Source organism: Neofelis nebulosa, chromosome 12 (assembly GCF_028018385.1).
Source record: "Neofelis nebulosa isolate mNeoNeb1 chromosome 12, mNeoNeb1.pri, whole genome shotgun sequence".
NCBI lineage: Eukaryota > Metazoa > Chordata > Mammalia > Carnivora > Felidae > Neofelis > Neofelis nebulosa.
The window spans coordinates 77,363,478-77,382,643 of record NC_080793.1 but is presented as its reverse complement, the minus strand read 5'-3'; the positions used below and the strand labels follow the sequence as shown (position 1 = coordinate 77,382,643).

General features: G+C 47.9%; 1 protein-coding gene across 2 annotated transcripts in view; it reads left to right on the top strand.

Moving 5' to 3' along the window:
* PCSK5 (proprotein convertase subtilisin/kexin type 5) overlaps positions 1 to 19,166 on the top strand; it is a 452,999-nt gene that overhangs the window by 410,834 nt on the left and 22,999 nt on the right. The window contains exons 28-34 of one of the 2 annotated variants that reach the window (XM_058695668.1): positions 321 to 392; positions 4,351 to 4,434; positions 5,402 to 5,597; positions 12,054 to 12,271; positions 13,349 to 13,585; positions 16,308 to 16,535; positions 17,733 to 17,910. In XM_058695668.1, coding sequence (XP_058551651.1) covers positions 321 to 392; positions 4,351 to 4,434; positions 5,402 to 5,597; positions 12,054 to 12,271; positions 13,349 to 13,585; positions 16,308 to 16,535; positions 17,733 to 17,910 — 1,213 coding nt within the window. The remainder of the gene's footprint in view (positions 1 to 320; positions 393 to 4,350; positions 4,435 to 5,401; positions 5,598 to 12,053; positions 12,272 to 13,348; positions 13,586 to 16,307; positions 16,536 to 17,732; positions 17,911 to 19,166) is intronic. The other variant, XM_058695669.1, reaches the window with a different exon arrangement.

Genomic DNA, 19,166 nt, shown 5'->3' with positions numbered 1-19,166 from the left:
GTAACAAAAGAAAAAAATCAAGTGACTTATGGTTCATGCAAACACACAAACCTTTAAAAATAGTGTGTTCAAAGAATTTTAATAGAAATGCCTATAAAAGTTATACTATTAAATATAAAATGGAGAGTCAGTATCATATCCACAGATGTAAATGATTACACAAACATATATGTAATCACACTCACACATTCAACGTAAAGACGGGACATCTACATGTTCAAGTAGATGCTGCAGGCATTTCTGGGTGGGGAGATGATGGGCAGGACTTCTCTTATCTTTTTTATATTAAAAAAAACTTTTTTTTTTTTTAAATAAAAAAGAACCTGCACCCACTTCATCTTTGGTGAAGACCTGGCCACAGAAACGACGGCGGAAGTTTCCAATCAAAAGAGGTAACAGGGAAATAGGGAGGAGACGACAATCACAATGAACCAAGGAGCCTCTGTGATTTAGAAACCAACCCAAGACGCTGGGCTACCAGGAGCAAATGGGGGTGCAGAAGTCACAAGACAAAAACCAGAAAGAGGTGGTGACCACAACGCAGGCGCTCAAAGGCCAAAGACGGGGAGGAAACTCAGCAGTATTCTGGAACACATAAGGGTGTTCCTGATGTGCTGAGTGGTTCTGTCTGGGAGATGCTATCAAGAGAAGCCCCTGTCCTTGCAGGTCTGTAAGAATGGGCTGAAGAAAAAAAGCACCTTTTGCCTTCCCAGTCACTGTAGTATGATTTGAAATAGCAGGGACTGGAAAAAAACTAAATGGCCACCGTGGTTACCAATTGGAAAAATGAAGTATGATCCATCCGTGCAATGGAATACTATCGAGGCATAAACAAGAATGAGGGGGTTCTTCATGTACTGATAGAGAATGGTCCCCCAAATATAGTATTATCAAGAAATGTGATAAACAGTGTGAATAGATAGTTTGCATAAAAAGGGTGGAGAGAGGGGCGACTGGGTGGCTCAGTCGTTTAAGCATCCCAGCTTTGGTTTCGGCTCAGGTCATGATCTCACAGTTCTCGAGATCGAGCCCCATGTTGGGCTCTGTGCTGGCAGTGTGGGGTCTGCTTGGGATTCCCTCTGCCTCTCTTTGCTTTTTTTTTTTTTTAAACTTTGTGAATGTTGCTTATTTAAAAATTAAAAAAGCAAATAAAACTTCTATTTTATATGGCTTAGCTATACTCATTTCTCAAGGACAGACCACAGCATTTCCCTGGTCAAGGAGATTTTTTTTCTTTGAGGTCTTGTCCAGTCCAGAATTTGAGTGAAAAAAAAAAAAGAAAAACTACGATCAAGGTCAAAATTTACTTGTGATGAAGTCACTAACCTTTGATACAAAAGAGCAGTGTCTGGGAATGACGCTTGGTTGCCCACAGTTAAGTGCTGTTAACTGTGTGTACAGAGCACCCTCTCGTGGCCATTTCCTGACATTACAGAAATTTATTCAAGCCTATGACAACCTGCCCAAATGTGAGATAGATATAATTATAAATACATACGTATGTGTAGATACATTCTAGCTTACAAAACAGTGGGAAAGTTCTTTAAAACTCATATCTTTGTAAATTAAAAAAATAGTATAAAAACAATAAAATCAAAAATTCAACTCATGGGGGGGGGGCGTGGGGGGGAGAATTCAACCCCTGATCTAGACATAATAATATTAAAGGTTTCGATGCTGTCTGAAAAAGCTTTTTTTCGCTATTATGTTTCAAGAACTGCCCTCGGCCATTAAGTATCTTTTTTTCTGTTTTATGGAAATCTGACATACAACCCTATGCAGGCTTACCACGTATGATGTGATGCTTTGATATACGTATGCGCTGCAAAATGATTACCACAATGAGGGTGATACATCTACCACTTTCATTGTTACCTTTCCTGTGTGTGTGTGTGTGTGTGTGTGTCTGTGAAAACCTAGTCTCTTAGCAGCTTTCACGTGCACAGTGCAGGACTAGCCATAGTCACCGTGCCGCACATGACATCCCCAGAATGAATTCATCTTATAACCACAAGTTTGTGCCTTTGGTCCCCTTCACCCCTTCTCCCCAGCTGCACTCCTGATGCTGGAAACCACCAATCTACTCCAGGAGTTTGGCTCCTTTTTAGATTCCACGTATAAATGAGATCATACAGTGTTTGTCTCTCTCTCTCTCTCTCTCTCTCTCTGACATATTTCATTTAGCATACTGCTCAAGGTTCATTCATCCATTTGTTCCAAATGGCAGGATTTCCTTCCTTCTATGGGTGAATAATTTTCTAATTGCATGAATACCCCACAACGCCTTTATCCATTCATCCATCGATGGACACTTCGGTGGTTGCCATGTCTTGGCCGTTGCAAACGACGCAGCAGGGAACGCGGGCAGGCGGGTATCTCTTCAAGATGGTGATTTCATTTCCTCCAGGTATATACACAGAAGTGGAACGGCCGGATCACATGGTGGTTCCATTTTTAATCTTCTGAGGCCCCTCCACACCGTTGTCCACAGTGGCTGTGCCCATTCCCGTTCCCACCAGTGGTGCACAAGGGCTCCCTTTCCTCCACGATCTGCATTTCCCTGGCGATTCGTGAGGACTGATGTCGGCAACAGAATCGTTGCTCATCTGCGCTGCCTTCTCTTTTGGGTGAAGTGATACCGGCAGGTTAAAAAGGCCTTCAGGGCAACCCCCGGTCCTGCCGAGGGGCAGGAGGACCACCGGCGGGAGAAGCCCAGGATGGGCATTCGCTCTGCACCAGGCTAACTGAGCTCTGAGCAGCTCCCCCAAGGGAGACTACACCAGTCAGTCTCCTGTAAAACGAGGGCGTATTGCTCTCCCCAAACTGGGACAAAAACTACCACTTAGCACAGCAGGATGATCATTTCTATCCATACATCTATATCTACATCCACACCGATGTCTATCTACCCACCTCTGAATCCGGTTTCCTCCGGAGCAAGTCTCAGCGGCTGATCCACCGTAGGTCCTTCATAGAAAGCCCGCAATGCCTCCCAGGGCCACTCCAGGTACAGAACAGAGGAAAGAGAGAGAGAGAGAGAAATAGAGCCAAACCGGGACCCAGGGTGGAATGGTAACAAAGGAAGAAACGGGGAGAAAGGAAGCAGAAGGGACTACCGTTTACTGAGCCACTCTGCGTGCACATCACACACACGGTTTCATTCCGTCTTCGCAACGGTCCTATAAGGGAAGGACCATTTGCTTTTTCATTCCAGAGACACGGAAAGTAGGACTCTTCAAGTTTCATTGCCGTATCCATGGTTGCCCTCCGTAAGTGGCACAGCTGGGCTCTGAAGGCAGGTGTCACTACAGAACCAACTATGGCAGACTGACCCTCGGGAAGAGAAGCAGCAGGACGCGGGGGAGGGAGGGCGGGAGGGAGGGAAGGGATGGGAATGGGAAGATGCCAACAATCACTGACTGAGGGTCAGACTCATTCGTATCACACATCCTGAGCCAGAACTTCTCTTTCTAATTGCTCCCCCCTGTGGGACTCATGCTGATCCCCAAGCCAGGCTTGAGACTCAGTCAAGATCTCCTGCACCGATTCAGTGATGTCGCTAAGGCTATTCTGCAGGTCGCCGAAATTGTCCCGCGGACTTGCTGACATCCTGGAAAAGCCTGGCCGGCGAATGCTCTTGGAGGGAAAGGGAGAGAGGAACACCTCGAATGTTTCCCAGGTTAATGGTGGGTGGACCTCGGGTGGTCTGCTGATCACCTGACCAACCAGAAAGCTCGACGGTGGCTCCATCATGTGAATGTTTAACGACGATTTGAGAGGACACAGATTTAGGTTTGCTTCCCACAAATGGCTACTACTCTGAAGATCACAGAGACCGAGCATTGCCCGATCATGAGACCTGGTTCCAAAGAACAAAAAAAGAAAGAGAAAAGGAAAAAAGTTTCTCCACGAAAGGCGCGATGAATTCTCAGTTATCCTCTTAGACTGAAGAGGAACGGTCATCCAAGAATCTTGGGGAAAGAAGGGATGACCTTTAACCAGAAAACTCTTTATGTGCGCATACACACAAGCAATACTCCCACAGATTGCTGACAGACGAAGGAAGGAACCTGTTGTTAGCGCACACATCCCTTTTGTGTCGAAGGTTATTCTGTCAGTGGATTTGCAAAGCACGTTTTGATAATCAATTGTCAGCGGAGAAGGAAGAGAAAAAATAAATGAATTAAAGCCCACCATGTAGGCAACGAGTGGGTACCAGTGTTTAGCCAATGTAAACTTGAAGGGATTCTATTCGGGCAGGAAGGCGGAGATTACCCTGCAAGACCCCTCCCCACACTGGAATAATGCCTGTTCATAGGACACTGACTTCCGGTTTCTGTCCCCACACAGACATTTTGAGAGGACACCAGCCGTGTCATCCTTCTTGTGAAACCTGCAATGAATCTGCAACCCTGTGCACTTCGTGTCCAAAAGGTCAGTGTGGAGGGTGACAAGGGGCAGAAGGGGCCGAGCCACTTTGCTGTCCCTTACGTACAGGTATCGGCATCTTTACGTAAAAGGTTTGCAGGACTCGATCTAGTCTCCTCGTTATTCCCATCACAGGGAATGCAGGGACCCAAACAGTGACCTCTTGTAAAAACTTGCTCTCAGAGGCACCTGGCTGGCTCAGTCAGTAGAGCATGGAACTCTTGATCTCGGGGTGGTAAGTTCGAGGGTCACGTTGGGTGTAGAGATTACTGAAAAATGAAATCTTTAAAAAAAAAAAAGCTGGCTTTCAAAGGAAAAAGAAAGAGAAAAGGAAAGAAAAGAAAAGGTTCTTACCTAAAGGCATGATGAGGCTATCTGTTGATTTTGCCACAGAATTGTTAGGTACGTGACATTTCTGGAAGTTCCATTACTCCCCCCCTTTTGTTTAGTGTTTTTTATTTTTGAGAGAGAGAGAGAGAGAGAGCGAGAGAGCAAGCAGGGGAGAGGCAGAGAAAGAGGGAGACAGAGGATCCAAGGCAGGCTCTGCACTGACAGCAGAGTCTGACAAGGGACTCGAACTCACAAACCATGAGATCATGACCTGAGCCAAAGTCGGATGCTTAACCGACTCGGCCACCCAGGGGCCCCTAGAAGTTCCATTACTCTTTAAAGTTCATTAGCCATGGGGTGCCTGGGTGGCTCAGTCACTTAAGTGTCCAACTCCTGGTTTCGGCTCAGGTCGTGATCTCACAGTTGGTGAGTTCAAGCCCCGTGTCAGGCTCTGTGCTGACAGCATGGAGCCTGCTTGAGATTCTCTCTCCCTGTCTCTCTCTGCCCCTCCCTGCTCATGCTCTCTCGAAAACAAACATTTAAATTAATTAATTAGTTAATAATTAATTACTTCATGGACGTGTGTGCTGTTGGACCAGACACATGATGACCGTCTGATCTGCCTTCTTCCCTGGGCTTCTAGGCACGTATCTGTTGGCCCAGGCCTGTGTCTCCTCGTGTCCCGAAGGCACATGGCCCTCGGTGACGAGTGGCAGCTGCGAGAACTGTCCGGAGGACTGTGCCTCCTGCTCTGGAGCCAATCTTTGCGGAAAGTGCCGGACTCGGCCAGACTTCCCTCTCTTCCTCCATGAAGGCAGGTGCTACACCAGATGTCCTGAGTAAGTGTCCCTCTTCCTTTCACGTCCGGGTCTGGTTCATCCTCCTGTACCTGGAGGACAATCGCTTCTCGCACCAAAGAAGCCCTGTCCCGTGTTCCTGGTCACAGAGCCGCCGAAAGTGTCCCCTCATGACTCTGACATCACTGTTGGCTGCAGCAGCCAAAACATACAGAAGGCCAGATGCATGCTTTGCCCTTGTGACTGCTATATACACACATTTTCACTCTTGCCAAAATACATTCTTTTTCCACCTTGTCTTTAGTTGCTTTTTTCCCATCACAAGAGTCAGACCGTGATGGGCTGTGAACACATGAATGTATCTCTTCTTCTGAAATGTTTATAGTAGGTGAGGTAGGAGGTCTACATCATAAATATAGAATAATAGCTGGTTAATTATTTATTGATTCCTCATGGTTCCTTCGGTCCCCTGGTTTCTAATTCCTTCTCTCTTCCCATCAATGGCTCTACCTCCAGGATTTAACAGGGAAGCGGAAAACATCAAATGGAAAAGTATATCAGGAAACTTACAGTGACGAACAACAGAAATCCTAGGTAGAAGTGTCCATCCTGAGACAAAATCGGGTAGATTTTGTCACGTAACAAGGAGTTTAGAAATCCCGCGTCGGTTACGTGAGTGGCCAACGCTTCATTGAAAACCCACGACCTTTACATTTTGCTCTTGGATCACGCTTAGCCTGTCCTCCCCGGAGCCCCTTCACATCTCATTATTAACCAGAATGCGTCACTTAGCATTTCCAAAACCGATCTCGGTCAAGAGGGATGGACACAGAAGGATCAGTTTAGGCTAAACAAGGTTCACCCCTGAATATCCCCATAAAATCAGAACACTGACAGCCAGGCAGACTGGAAAGAGGAAGGCACGAGAAAAGTCTGGGGAAGTGACCGACACAATCTGTTGTGAGGAATTCGAGATTTCATTTGTTCACTGATTAAAAAGAACTCGATGACAGATCCACAAGATCCATCTCAGTAGTGGAGGGAGAGAGAGCATTAGTATCTGTATCCACCACTGAGACAGAGCCTGGAGGTACAATCATAAGTCACGGTACTCCAGGAGCTCCCAATCTAGCAGAGAAGCCAAACACACTCAACTCAATTCCGCCGATAAATATTTAGCACCTACTAGGTGTTAAGAAGCGCTGTTGGAAGCTAAGGTATGAGCAACTGAAGGAAGTCTGAGCCTGCAAAAGGCTTACAATCCAGTTGGGGAGGTTTATATCAACCAGTGTCATCCTTCTCGGGGCCTAAATACACAAAAAGGCGAAGACATTCCCAGGGAAAGGAAACCACGTAAAAACAGCTACTTGTCGAGTCTTGTGATGTGCCGACACTGCGCTAAGGGCTTCCAATGTATGACCTCACTAATCCTCGCCAGAATCTTCTTTTCTGCTGTTTTCTGCTGTTTCAAGCACGAGGTAGCATGCCAGGATCACACAGCTAATCCCCGGTATGGCGAGGATTTTACCCCAAATCTCTCTAGCACTTAAATGTATGTGCTTAGTCATCACACAATGCCACCTTCTCATCTAACTGGGGTTTCTTTTTTTAAAGAACAGCTTACATGTAATTTAACACCACGCAATTCCTTCATGCCAAGCGTACAATTCAATGGCTTTTGGGATGTTGCCGGAGTTGTGTAATCATCACCACAATCCATTTTAAAATACTTTCATCACCCCAAAAAAGAAACTCCGAATTTCCCCCATCCCTAAACAACCACTAATTTACCTTCTGTCTCAATAGATTTGCCTTTTCCTTGATATTTCACAAAAACAGAACCCTACAAAATGTCATCTTTCGGGCCGGTTTCCTTTACTTAGCGTATTTTCAAGGCTCCTCTCCAGCTGGGTATTTGAGACGAGGCTTAAGAGTGAATAGCTCTTAAAGCATTTTGTCAGGCAGACAGTAGGGGAAGGGAAGGAAACCGTCAGGGTAAGAGAAGCCAGGGAGAGAAGGAAGGATGATGCAAGAGAAGAGTCAGAAAACTCCCAGCCCAGCCGCTTCAACAACCACGCTCCAGCCTCGGCAAAGCTAGCCAAGACACGAGAGAAAAACGAAGGTGAAGCCCCGTAACCTACTTCCCCAAGTCCATCATTGCCTCTTCGTTAACCTCTACCATGGTGGGACTCAACCGACTGTTGGTATCATCACCTTACTTATTTAATCATTCCCACCCTTTGCCAACTCCATCTTGGATTCTTTGAACGTTACGGGAATTGATAATGCAGTAAAGCGAAGAAGAAGGAGCAGCATTTGGCCTCCCCCCAGTGAGCTGGTGGCTCAACGCTACCCCAAACCAGGATCGAGCTGCTCCTTGAAGCAATGGGACACCATGCAGATACACAGCAGCCAAGATATTCTGTATTTTTTGAGCGGTAGGGAAGCCACCAACATGGCCCAAAAGTCCTGTAGACTACAGAATCGTGAGCATGTGCCCTCTGCTTTGAGTAGGGTGGGTTCATTCCAGTAGCCCCACCCCCCCCTTCTTGTGTTTATAAAAAAAAAAAACAAAAAAAAAACAGGGAAGATAAAGTCTGAGGAACGTATAATATCTAGCTTGGCTTGGTGGCTTTGTTGCTATTTCTGAGAAAACACCCTTATGGGTGCAATCCATCCTCCAACAGCAGTTAGGCTTAGACCAGGACTACAACCTGCAGCGAAATGGCCGCCAAATATTCAGAATTACTTATAAGTCAACCATAGTGGCCACGACTTTTTCAAATATGGTATATGCTCACGAAAGAGGAAAGCCTGAGTAGCAGCATACATCATTTACAGCGATTGTTTAAAAAGGCGACCAAAAAAACAAAGTGTGCTCAAATTCACCAAATAGGAATGATTTGAAACTCTGATGGCAGGAAAACAATCTTCCATCAAGCGCTGGCTGTCACTGTCTTAGGTGTCCATAGAAAACAGGTAAAGCTCCACAACCACACAGCTCTTGTGACATACATGTATCTGGGTCAAACAACCTCCATATAAAGTACTTTGAAATTAACAATGTAATCCAAATGGCCATTTCTTCTCCAAAGAGATATTCTTTTTCTTCTTAAATGAAAATAACAGGGAAGTAAAGCATTAACAACAAAAAAAAAAGTTTTGTAAAGGTGAGGAGAACATAGCAGGACCAAGTACTGGGCAGGTCTATGGAGAGAAGGCTGCTTTTAGCAAAGGGGTTCTGAAGAAGAACCTTCCGGCTGATTCCCAACAAGTTCCTGAGATTTACATATTTTTCAGTTAGCAGTTATCTTCAATAGTGTGTGTGTGTGTGTGTGTGTGTGTGTGTGTGTGCTTTCTTTTTACCATTTGAAGTGAATAAAATTTTATGCTAGTGAGGAATCACTAAACAAAATATTGAAAAAATAACATCCAATTAAAAAAAATTTTTTTTTTGGGGCGCCTGGGTGGCGCAGTCGGTTAAGCGTCCGACTTCAGCCAGGTCACGATCTCGCGGTCCGCGAGTTTGAGCCCCGCGTCGGGCTCTGGGCTGATGGCTCGGAGCCTGGAGCCTGTTTCCGATTCTGTGTCTCCCTCTCTCTCTGCCCCTCCCCCGTTCACGCTCTGTCTCTCTCTGTCCCAAAAATAAATAAAAAACGTTGAAAAAAAATTTTTAAAAAAAAAAAAAAATTTTTTTAATATTTATTTTTGAGAGAGAGAGAGCGAGCGAGCGCAGGGGGTGGGGACAAAGAGAGAGGGGGACAGAGGATCCCAAGCAGGCTCTGTGCTGACAGCAGAGAGCCCGACGCGGGGCTCAAACTCACAAACTGTGAGATCATGACCTGAGCTGGAGTCAGATGCTTAATTGACCGAGCCACCCAAAGAAATAGCATCCATCTGAATCTTTCTCATATCCCATCCCTTGGACGTTTTTCTGTTCCTCCTCATTCTTCCGTGTTTTAGACTCCTGTGAGTATCTTGACGCAAACTTGACCCGACCTGCTTAATATTTTGTGTTCTTTTTTGACTGAATCCATTCCTTTTACTTTAGCTCCTCATTGGACATCCACTGACTCCCCTAGGAGAAGAATCTGGAACAGGTTCTTGGTGCTGCACCTTTCCAAACTCTATACTCGAACCGCTCGTGTTCAGTGTCCAGAAACAATTCTGTAGGGACCTTGGCCAGGCAGAGCACTGAAAATCCCCCAGAGGTCAAGAGATAGCACATGAACCAAAGCCTCCAACCTCTAAGCACAAGATTGGCTCCTTACTCAGTCCCCCTCCTAAAACTACAGAGTGTGGCTGGCCCCACCCTGAGTCATTCCTTTCTTCAAAGGATCAAATGTGGTCCGTTGGGTCTCAAGGAATAACAAAGACATTCACACCCCTTGGGAAATTCCAAGAGTTTAGAAGTTAGCTGGGGAGGAAAGCCAGGCTTGTCTTTGGGTGAGGCCAAAGCCCTCACTACGTACACAGAAACAATGAACCCGTGAAACTCTCATTCAGGTAGAAGACGTGACATGCTTGAGAATGCACTCAATTTCCTTACCTTCAAATTTCTCAAATTCAGTCAAGCTCTTGTTGGGCATGTAACACATTTCTACCCACTGTCCTGCCAAATTCACTTTTAAGAGACTGACGTGGCTGGACACAGTTGCATTGGCTTTGACTCTTCCCCACTGTGGACCAAAACAGCTAAGATACTCGTGCATAAGGAAGCCTGGTCCTGGCTTTCATCTGGATTCTATTGAGTTCTTCCTCTTCTACTAAACTGCTTCTCCTCCAATTTTTCTTTCTCGCGACCACATAAGGTACGTGACTTTTATTCACGCCTGTCCTGTTTTGTCCTGTTTCTTCCTGATACATTCAATACGTTTTTGCTTACTGAACAAATACCAAGGGAGAGCCGAAAGAACGATTAGATAGATGTAAAATGCCTTAATTAATTAAGACATCAAGTAAAGACACGGGGCAGGATCCCTGATTGGCATTCGGATTCAAACGTGACTCTAGGATATTGAGTACTTGCTGCAATTTTTCACCCTTCCGTGGATCCGTGTCCTCTGCTTGTCAATCTGCAGCAACTCCCACGGAGACAGAATGGACTTCCCTGACCCCTGACTTTGGCCAGGGTTGATTTAGCCAACAGGATGTTAGCAGAAGGCGAGCAGAGGCTTAAAACGGGTGTGCCTGGATGAACCTGCCCTCTCGCGCTTCTGCCGTGACTAAGAGAAGAATGTGCCCCACGAGGTCCCTGTGCCAGGGAGGACAAAGTGACGTGAAGACGACCTGGGCCTAGTGCGCACCTTGGGGCCAAGCCTCCTCCCCCGGAGCACATGCCTGAGCTCTTCTAGTACAGTGACACGAGTTTCTCTGAGCGTAAGCTCAGCCTATATCTGGCTTCCCCACAGACGGACAAGGGATGAACTCTGGGGTGTTTTGTTACACGGCGATAACTGACTAACGGAATGAAAATCACAGAAAACAACTGGAATAGGTACCTATGACATCGGAAGCCCACGTTCTCTATACTGGTTTATGATTTCCCTGCTTCTGCAAGTTCCAGCTCTTGCCCTCAGCTTTTTTCGTCAAAGAAACGACCTCTATTCCCCTCGTCTTCCGAATAGATTTGAAAAGGTTGAGGCTTTCAGATTTGCTGTGCTCATTGAGCAGTGAGAGATTTCTATGGCACGATAATTTCATCATGCAGGTGTACAACGTATATACAGACATCAGATTCCACCTGGAAGAAAGCCAATCAGATAAACATACATTCCAATAACAGCGACTCCAAATACGTTTGCTGCTGCTGTGTGCGAAGACCTTACGTGTGTTTCACAGCACAGAGCCCACTGCTCTGTGTCTCCCTCTCTGTCTCCCTCTCTCCGTGGTGCTCCCCGGCTCGTGCTCTCTCTCAAAAAATAAATGAACCTCTTGGGGCGCCTGGGTGGCGCAGTCGGTTAAGCGTCCAACTTCAGCCAGGTCACAATCTCGCGGTCCGTGAGTTCGAGCCCCGCGTCAGGCTCTGGGCTGATGGCTCAGAGCCTGGAGCCTGTTTCCGATTCTGTGTCTCCCTCTCTCTCTGCCCCTCCCCTGTTCATGCTCTGTCTCTCTCTGTCCCAAAAATAAATAAAAAACGTTGAAAAAAAAATTAAAAAAATAAATAAATAAATAAATAAATGAACCTCTTAAATAAAGAAAATAAAGGAAAAAAAATTAGGAAGTAAAATGGGGACATGAGAAGATGGCTAAACTATATACAAATGAACAAAAGTCGTTTCCAAACAAACCAAATTCGCAGGGATAGTAGCTAGGACTTTCACTTGATCTTCCCGCATTTGATCTCTGCCCGCACTCCCTCAGGAAGCTGACGGACTCATCCTGCCCGACGGCACGAGCAGCGCCTCTGGTTTGCTCAGTCCCAAACCCTCTGCCACCAGGCGTGGCTCACTTCCCCAGTGGGAAGGCTTCTCCAGTTGTGCTCTGTCCTCCCCACAGGGGCTTCTACGCAGAAGACAGCACATGTAGGCGCTGCAGCGCCCCCTGCAGAACATGTGAAGGAAATGCCACCAGCTGCCGCTCTTGCCAAGGAGGCTTCGTCTTGGACCAGGGAGCATGCCGGGAAACCTGCCCCGAGAGGCACGTGGCCATGGACGGGGTGTGCAGGCCTTGCCCCAAGATGTGTCAGGACTGCATCCATGAGCAAACATGCAAAGGTACCCGGGGGGGCATCCCAGGGGAGGATGTGGCTCTCCCACGCCACCCCCGCTGGGCACTGGGGGCGGGGGGGGGGGGGGGGGGGGAGGGGGGAGGGGGAGGTCCGTGCAGAACAGAAGGAGCCAGTCTCCTTGCCTTTACTGGAGTAGATCTACCTCTGTGCACGTCACTGAGGACATCGAGAGTGAGATAAAGCCTTTCCATTATGGATTCTGCAAGTGAAGACAGACGAGAACCCCTTTTCTGCATGTGTACTGAGCCCTGGGGGTGTGCCAAGCTATCCCAGGCGCTAGAGATACAGATAAGAACCCAAAGTTCCGGCCTCCTCGAGCTCAAAATCTTACAGGACAGACCGATACTAATGAAACACAGAGGTAGCCAGAGAATCGCAACTCTTACAAAAGACGTGAAAGAAAAATTCGGGCAGTAGTTAAGGCTCAGAAGAGCACTCTGGCTAGGAGTTCTTTCTCTGGAATTATCTCCAGGTAAGGCTGTCTTGATTTCCTCTCCAGAGTAAGACTCATCTCACTGGCATGGTTCTATCGAAAGGATTCTCTTGGCGCAATTGAAAGCGTTTTCTTGGTTTCCCCCCAAATAAGAGAAGGAGTCAAAATCAAAGAAACTCACAGTGCCCTCCTCACGCTGAGTAACCACGTCTATTTCATTGATCTACCCTAGCAGTGAATAAAAAATTAACTAATGCAAGAATTCCTTAACCACTTGGGGATCGAACAGAGTGCGAGGGGCTCAGTACAACTTTAAAAATCCGTTTACAGCCTTCCGGGTTTTCAAACGATACCCCCAGCATCTCGGCCACCGCCCGTCTGCCACAGCACTGCGATTTTCTGGAACCTCCAAGGGGCAGATCATTTCGGGCTGGAAACCCTGCACCTTCTCCTCAGGCCCCCCTGTGTGGTCTTCTCTCCCAAAGTTTGGAGACGTGGGGGGTGCGCCCTGGCAGGGTGGGCTTGGGACGCACACACGTTAACACCCAGGTCGGCGGAGGCAGTGTGGAAGGAATGAATCCCTCTCTCCTGTGCCCCAGGGCTAACTTGCCGTTTCCTCCTCCCCCCCAGAGTGTATGCCTGAGTCCTTCCTGTACAAGGACATGTGCCATCAGTCCTGTCCCCGCGGCTACTACGCAGACAGACGCCAGTGTGTCCCCTGCCACGAAGACTGTCTGGAGTGTGATGGCCCCTCAGCGGATGACTGTGACCTCTGTGCTGAGTCATCCTCGGTTCTCTATGATGGACGCTGCTTGGAGGAGTGTCCGGCAGGGACTTACTATGAGAAAGAGACCAAGGAGTGCAGAGGTATAGACTTCCGGGGGCGTGGCCAAGCGCTGCACCCAGGGGCGCCTGACTCAGCTGTGGGTTTCTGCAGAGGGCAGGTGCTGGGGTGTGTAGGGTTCCGGCCCCAGAGCCGTCACCCAAGCCGTTTCCCTCCTGCTCCAGAAAGCAGCTTTTGAATCGGCTCTAATTTATTATGTCTTTCTTTTAAATGAACCGTTCACAAGCTCTGACCATATTAACTCTTCTTAATAATAAATCAGGTTGACCCTCGTCACAACAGTGGCTCCAAACTGCTGATCAAAAAGAATTCTTGTGTGAAGCTTCCCAGGGGAGATAAGGCTTTGAAAGTCGCCCAAAATGGAAGCTTTTTTTTTTTTTAACGTTTATTTATTTTTGTGAGAGAGAGAGAATGCGGGGGGGGGGGGGGGGGCGGGCGGTGCAGAGAGAGAGGGAGACAGAGGATCTGAAGCAAGCAGGCTCTGTGCTGACAGCAGTGAGCCAGATGCAGGGCTCGAACTCACCAACTGTGAGATCACGACCTGAGCCAAAGTCGGATGTTTAACCGACTGAACTACTCGGGCACCTCAGACGAGAGGTTGTTTTCTTTTTTTTTTTTTTTTTTTCTTAAAACTTGAAGCCACTGAAGGTTTACAGCAGCATAAGGAAAGCTGTGCCCTAGAGAATTTTCTCGGCGCCTCTCGTCTCCCTCCTCGGTTCCTCCCTAAGATTTCCCTCCTTGACTCATCCGCTTCAGCAGCTCCTTCCCTGGGACCACCTACTCAGCACTTTTAAGTAGAGATCTGCTATCGTTTGTGCCTCCTTATGTTTGAGCCGGGTATAAACTGTTTGCCTCAGAGCAGGATAAATAAAATAAATTGTCTGTTACTAGAATCCTCAAACAAATGAATCATTCCGGGTGAACTTTTCCAGAGTTCCAGGGTTCATTCCAGCTAGGCAGCCGGTCGGAACTTTGCCCCGTGTTGCCACCAAGCAAACGCTGGCCAGATAGGCAGAGGGGGTCCCAACAACAGCGGGGGCTTGAGGGCGAGCGCCCGTGGCAGGAAAAACCCAGAACGTCCTCAGGCAAACGTTGTGCATGTCATGGGACAGGAAGACGGAGCTGGCTCCCGAAGTTTCTGCTCTGGCTCTGTGATCTGGGTATACTTTTTTGTGTGTTTGACGGAAGGCACCCTTTCGTGTCAACCTGAAAGAACACGGGCTCAGAAGTGCGCAGAGGACGGGGCGGGAGCGAGCTTGGGGGTCCGTTTCTTTGACAGTTGAGCCACTCGGCCGAAGTGCTGAGGTGCCACCTTGCCTGTGCTCAGGCAGGAACAGAGGGTCCATTTCTGGCCCTTTTCTGATGTTCAACGACAAAGGTAATTTGCCACACGGAAGACTTTACAGGCCTCACAGTACGTTTACATGATTTACCTGATTTAATTTTCTCATTGAGAAAGGCCCCTGGTTCCCATCCCCGGTGGCCCATTAGAATCGCCTGGGGAGCTTTAAAACAACAATAAAAACAAACAAAAAAGCCCCCACACAACCGTACAGATGCCTGGGCTCCCCTTAGGCCAGCTCAACTGTTGGGAACTTGAGGCCTCTCCTTGCTAGGCCAGGGCACCCGCCACCAGCCCAAAAGCAGACTGAGGGAAGCTGGTACCGGGAGAAATAAAGATGCAGAGAAGCATCCGGAACCAAGCAAGATCTCCTCTAAGACACACAAGGGCTTGGGATCCATTCAGATCACCCAAATTATCCACTATGAGGTAGCATAGGCACCTCTAAGAATCCCATACCTAACCCAAGGCACTGGGGCAGAAAGAGCTCTTAGTGAACTCCTGGGTTCAGCCCCTAATCCTGCCCTTTTCCAGCCTCAGTTTTCTGATCTAGATAATACTAATGCATCCTATGCATTCAGTGTGTCTATGCATTCAGTGAGCCCTTATTGGGGGCCTACTATGTGCCGTGCACTCCTCAGGGTGCCGTGCACTCCTCCGGGCCTGAGGAAATACGGGGGACAATTCAGGCAGATTCCTGGCCTCAAGGAGCTTATATTCCACTGGGGAAGACAGACTCTAAAGAAGGCAAGAGGAAAAATAAGTCAAGGGAGGGGACAGAATGGAGTCGCAATTGGAGAGAGGGAGCCTGAAGATATCATGGACAAACAAAGGCAACAAACCACACATATATCTAGAAGAGAACTCTAGGCCGAGGGAACAGCAATTGCTAAAAACCGCAAGGGGGGGAATGAATTGCTGTCATTTTGTTTGTCTAACAGGAATTTACTGAGAGCCTGTTGTATGCCAGGCCCTCTCATAGGTACTATGCATTCATCAGTGACTACAAGAGGCCTTTTTTTTTTTTTTTTTTTGTCAATGGGTAATTGTAACACATCCCAACAATTGTTCCATTAGTGATAAGCTCAAGGTGTTCTGGGAGGTCAGTGGGGGACCACAGAACAAGAGTTACGGTGGTGAACAGGCCGCACGCACATCATTACTTTATTGCTGTTTTGGTAATTTTGCAAGAAGGGGCTCTCTAGTTATTAGAGAGAATGCGAAACTCATTGGACGAGAACGTTCTACGCAGAGTCCCAAGGGCCGTACCCAACTCACGGCCCCCTGCCCTTGGCCCAGAGCCCTAGAAATCTCTAAAAGAACTGAGGAAGGAACGTGAACACACCCTCCAGGGGCGCCCTGGCCCTCTCTCACTGTGTCTCCTGCCCGCACCCCGCCCACAGAGTGTCACAAGTCTTGCCGGACCTGCTCGTCGCCTGGGACCTGCACCACCTGTCGGGAAGGCCTGGGGATGGCCAGCCACGGACGCTGTGTGCCTCACAAGGAATGTGCCCCGGTTGAGTACTGGGATGAGGCTCTGGGATGCAAGCCCTGTCATGCTAAGTGTTTCCGCTGCACCGGGCCCGCAGAGGACCAGTGTCGCACCTGCCCGAGGGACAGCCTTCTTCTCAGTGAGTTACTTTTCCTCTGGGGCGGGCTCTCTCTCCCTCCATGGGGGAAACTGCCTTGCACGATGCCTGGGGCCCGGTCGATGGGTAGGGTCTTTCTAATTTTTCACTTTGTATTTGGAACATGTTCAAACCTACAGAAAAGGCAAAAGCACAAAGAACGCCACAGGGGTGCCCTTTACCCACTTGACCCGCTGCTAATCTTGTACCCCGTCTGCCCGATCGTGAGCGTGGTCTCAGTCTCTGTCAACGTGAATGCCACGATATATTTGTTTCCGACCACAGTGCAGTTGTCAATGCACGTGAATTTAGCATCAAGACTTTTTCATCTGTTTTGTAATTCGGGCAATCCCCCTGTAGACCAAGGTCCAGTCTCCAATCAGGTACTGCTTTTAGTTGCCATGAGTCTGAGGCCCCCCCTTAACCGGAGACGTTGCCACAGACGTTTTTTTCTATATAATATTGGGATTTGAGAAGAATACAGCCCCTATCCCTGTGTTGAAGTCTGTGCAAAGCTTCCCACGATGAGACAGAGATTATGCACTCTCGGGCCAGAATGCTTCACAGGAGACGTCACGTCCTTCTGGAAACCCAGGATGTTCCCCTGCCCCTCATCAGTGAGGCGGACCACGGCCCTCTGTTCAAGGTGCTGTCCGATGTGTCCACTGCTTAGTTACTATTTTCCCTCGCAATTAATAAGCAGTCCGTGCAGGGACGCTTTACGAATATGCAGGCATTCACCCCCTCATCAAAATTTCCCCTTGAGTTTTGCATCCGCTGATTAATATGTCTTCTTGAAGTATGGCACGGTCTGAGGATGGCCACCTCCAGCAGCTCACATTCGAAAGTCACGGCTAATGTGAAGCAACGCTCTCGGGTTCCCAGGGATCCCATGATTAAGCGTAACACGGGTATGGGAGAACAAAAATGAAACAAAGCCCACTCAGCTAAGAGAAGGAACAAGGGAGGGGCACAGGAGAGAGGGAAGAAGGAGAGGGATATTCTGAAGACCTGGAAGGTGTTAGCGTCTATCTGGACCCAGGAGACCTGAGAAGGACGGCATTGACAAGGACATTGCCCCCTTCGTCCAGCATCCTCCCCCACCCCCCACCATGGTTCACTCTGGGGAGCGCGTAGAGGAGGGCTGGGAGACGTGTGTCCTACTTGATACGATGACAGACTCTTTTCCTTCCTTGGCAGACATGACCTGTGTGCAGGACTGCCCCGAGGGCTACTACGCTGATGAGGACAGCCACCAGTGCGCGCCCTGCCACAGCTCTTGTAGGACATGTGAAGGGAGACGCAGCACACAGTGCCTCTCCTGCCAACCAAGCTCGTTCCAGCTGGAAAAGGAGTGCCTGCCCCAGTGCAGGGAAGGGTAAGGTGCTCGCTACACGTCTCCCTCATTTGATCCCAAAGCCACTCCAGATATCACTACTGGCAAACCCCCTGTGCAGACATCGAAGCTAAGTTACAGAACACCAGACTGAAGTCTCGGTGCTGGTAAGAAACGAAGACGAGAGTCCAACCAAGGTCTCATGGTCTCTAAAGGATTTCTGCTGGTTCGTAGTAATGGATGAGGACGTGGGAGAGGCGAGAGACCCAGTGAAATAACACGAGACGCCAATCATCAGGTCAGGCTCACGTGCCAAACTTCGCTACTGATTTCGAGGTACAAGCAATCACAAGGCAGAGGCAAAGGATTCTTCCCCCAGAGCAGTCTTAAGACCATAAATGTAGGTTCTTTCTCTTCTGCATTAGGATTTGTTCTGTTGGCGAGATCAAAGTGATGTATGCGGCGCATTAATTTTACAAAGGGAACCATCTCAGTTACATATCCCCATTTATACCCTACCAATGCTCCAACCTACCACGTCCCCATAAATCCATTATTTGCAGGTTTAGTTCCCATAAGCAATGTAGGGACACTGATATGTTCTCCTAAAAGCCCCTTGCATATGAGAACTCTATTATTTTTTGCTAGGAAAATCTTTGAGTGTATTTATCAGGGGGTCAGGTTACCACCTTATTTGAAAGATTTGACCAGGGCATCCCTCCCCGCCCCCAACCCAGGAATCACCAATAAAGAGAAAGATTGATTACGGGCCTGTTGCTGATTCTTCCTTCCCAATCGGTAACCGAAAGGCACTGAGAGTTTCCGGACCCAAAATGAAAGCCTATAACCTCAGACTTTTCCAAATGCTTCTGCCCAGATAGGACATCACTTTTCCTTTCTTCAGTTTCTATAGCAGCTACTGCCTGCATTACTCATTGTGGTCCTTATACACTGCCCTGTGTTTTGATTTACCTCGTCTATTCGCTCATTCATTCATTCGACACATGTTTAATAAAGAACACGTTGGAGGTGTGAGTAATGCGAAGAGGTTGACCTTCAAGAATTTATGCTTCTTTTATATTTCTTACCAAGAAAATTACGAGCGCCTCGAAAAAAAAACCAAGCCTCTTATTTTTTCGCACATATTGCTACAATACTCAGCACAAAGTCACACACATTAGCGGCCCTCAAAAACACCAGCCATATAGATCAAGGAAGAAAGGGCCCTACCGAACAAGAGAGGTGATGGGGCCACCTGGCTTAGCCTTTGATCTTCATTCCACAAAGTGCCTGAAAAG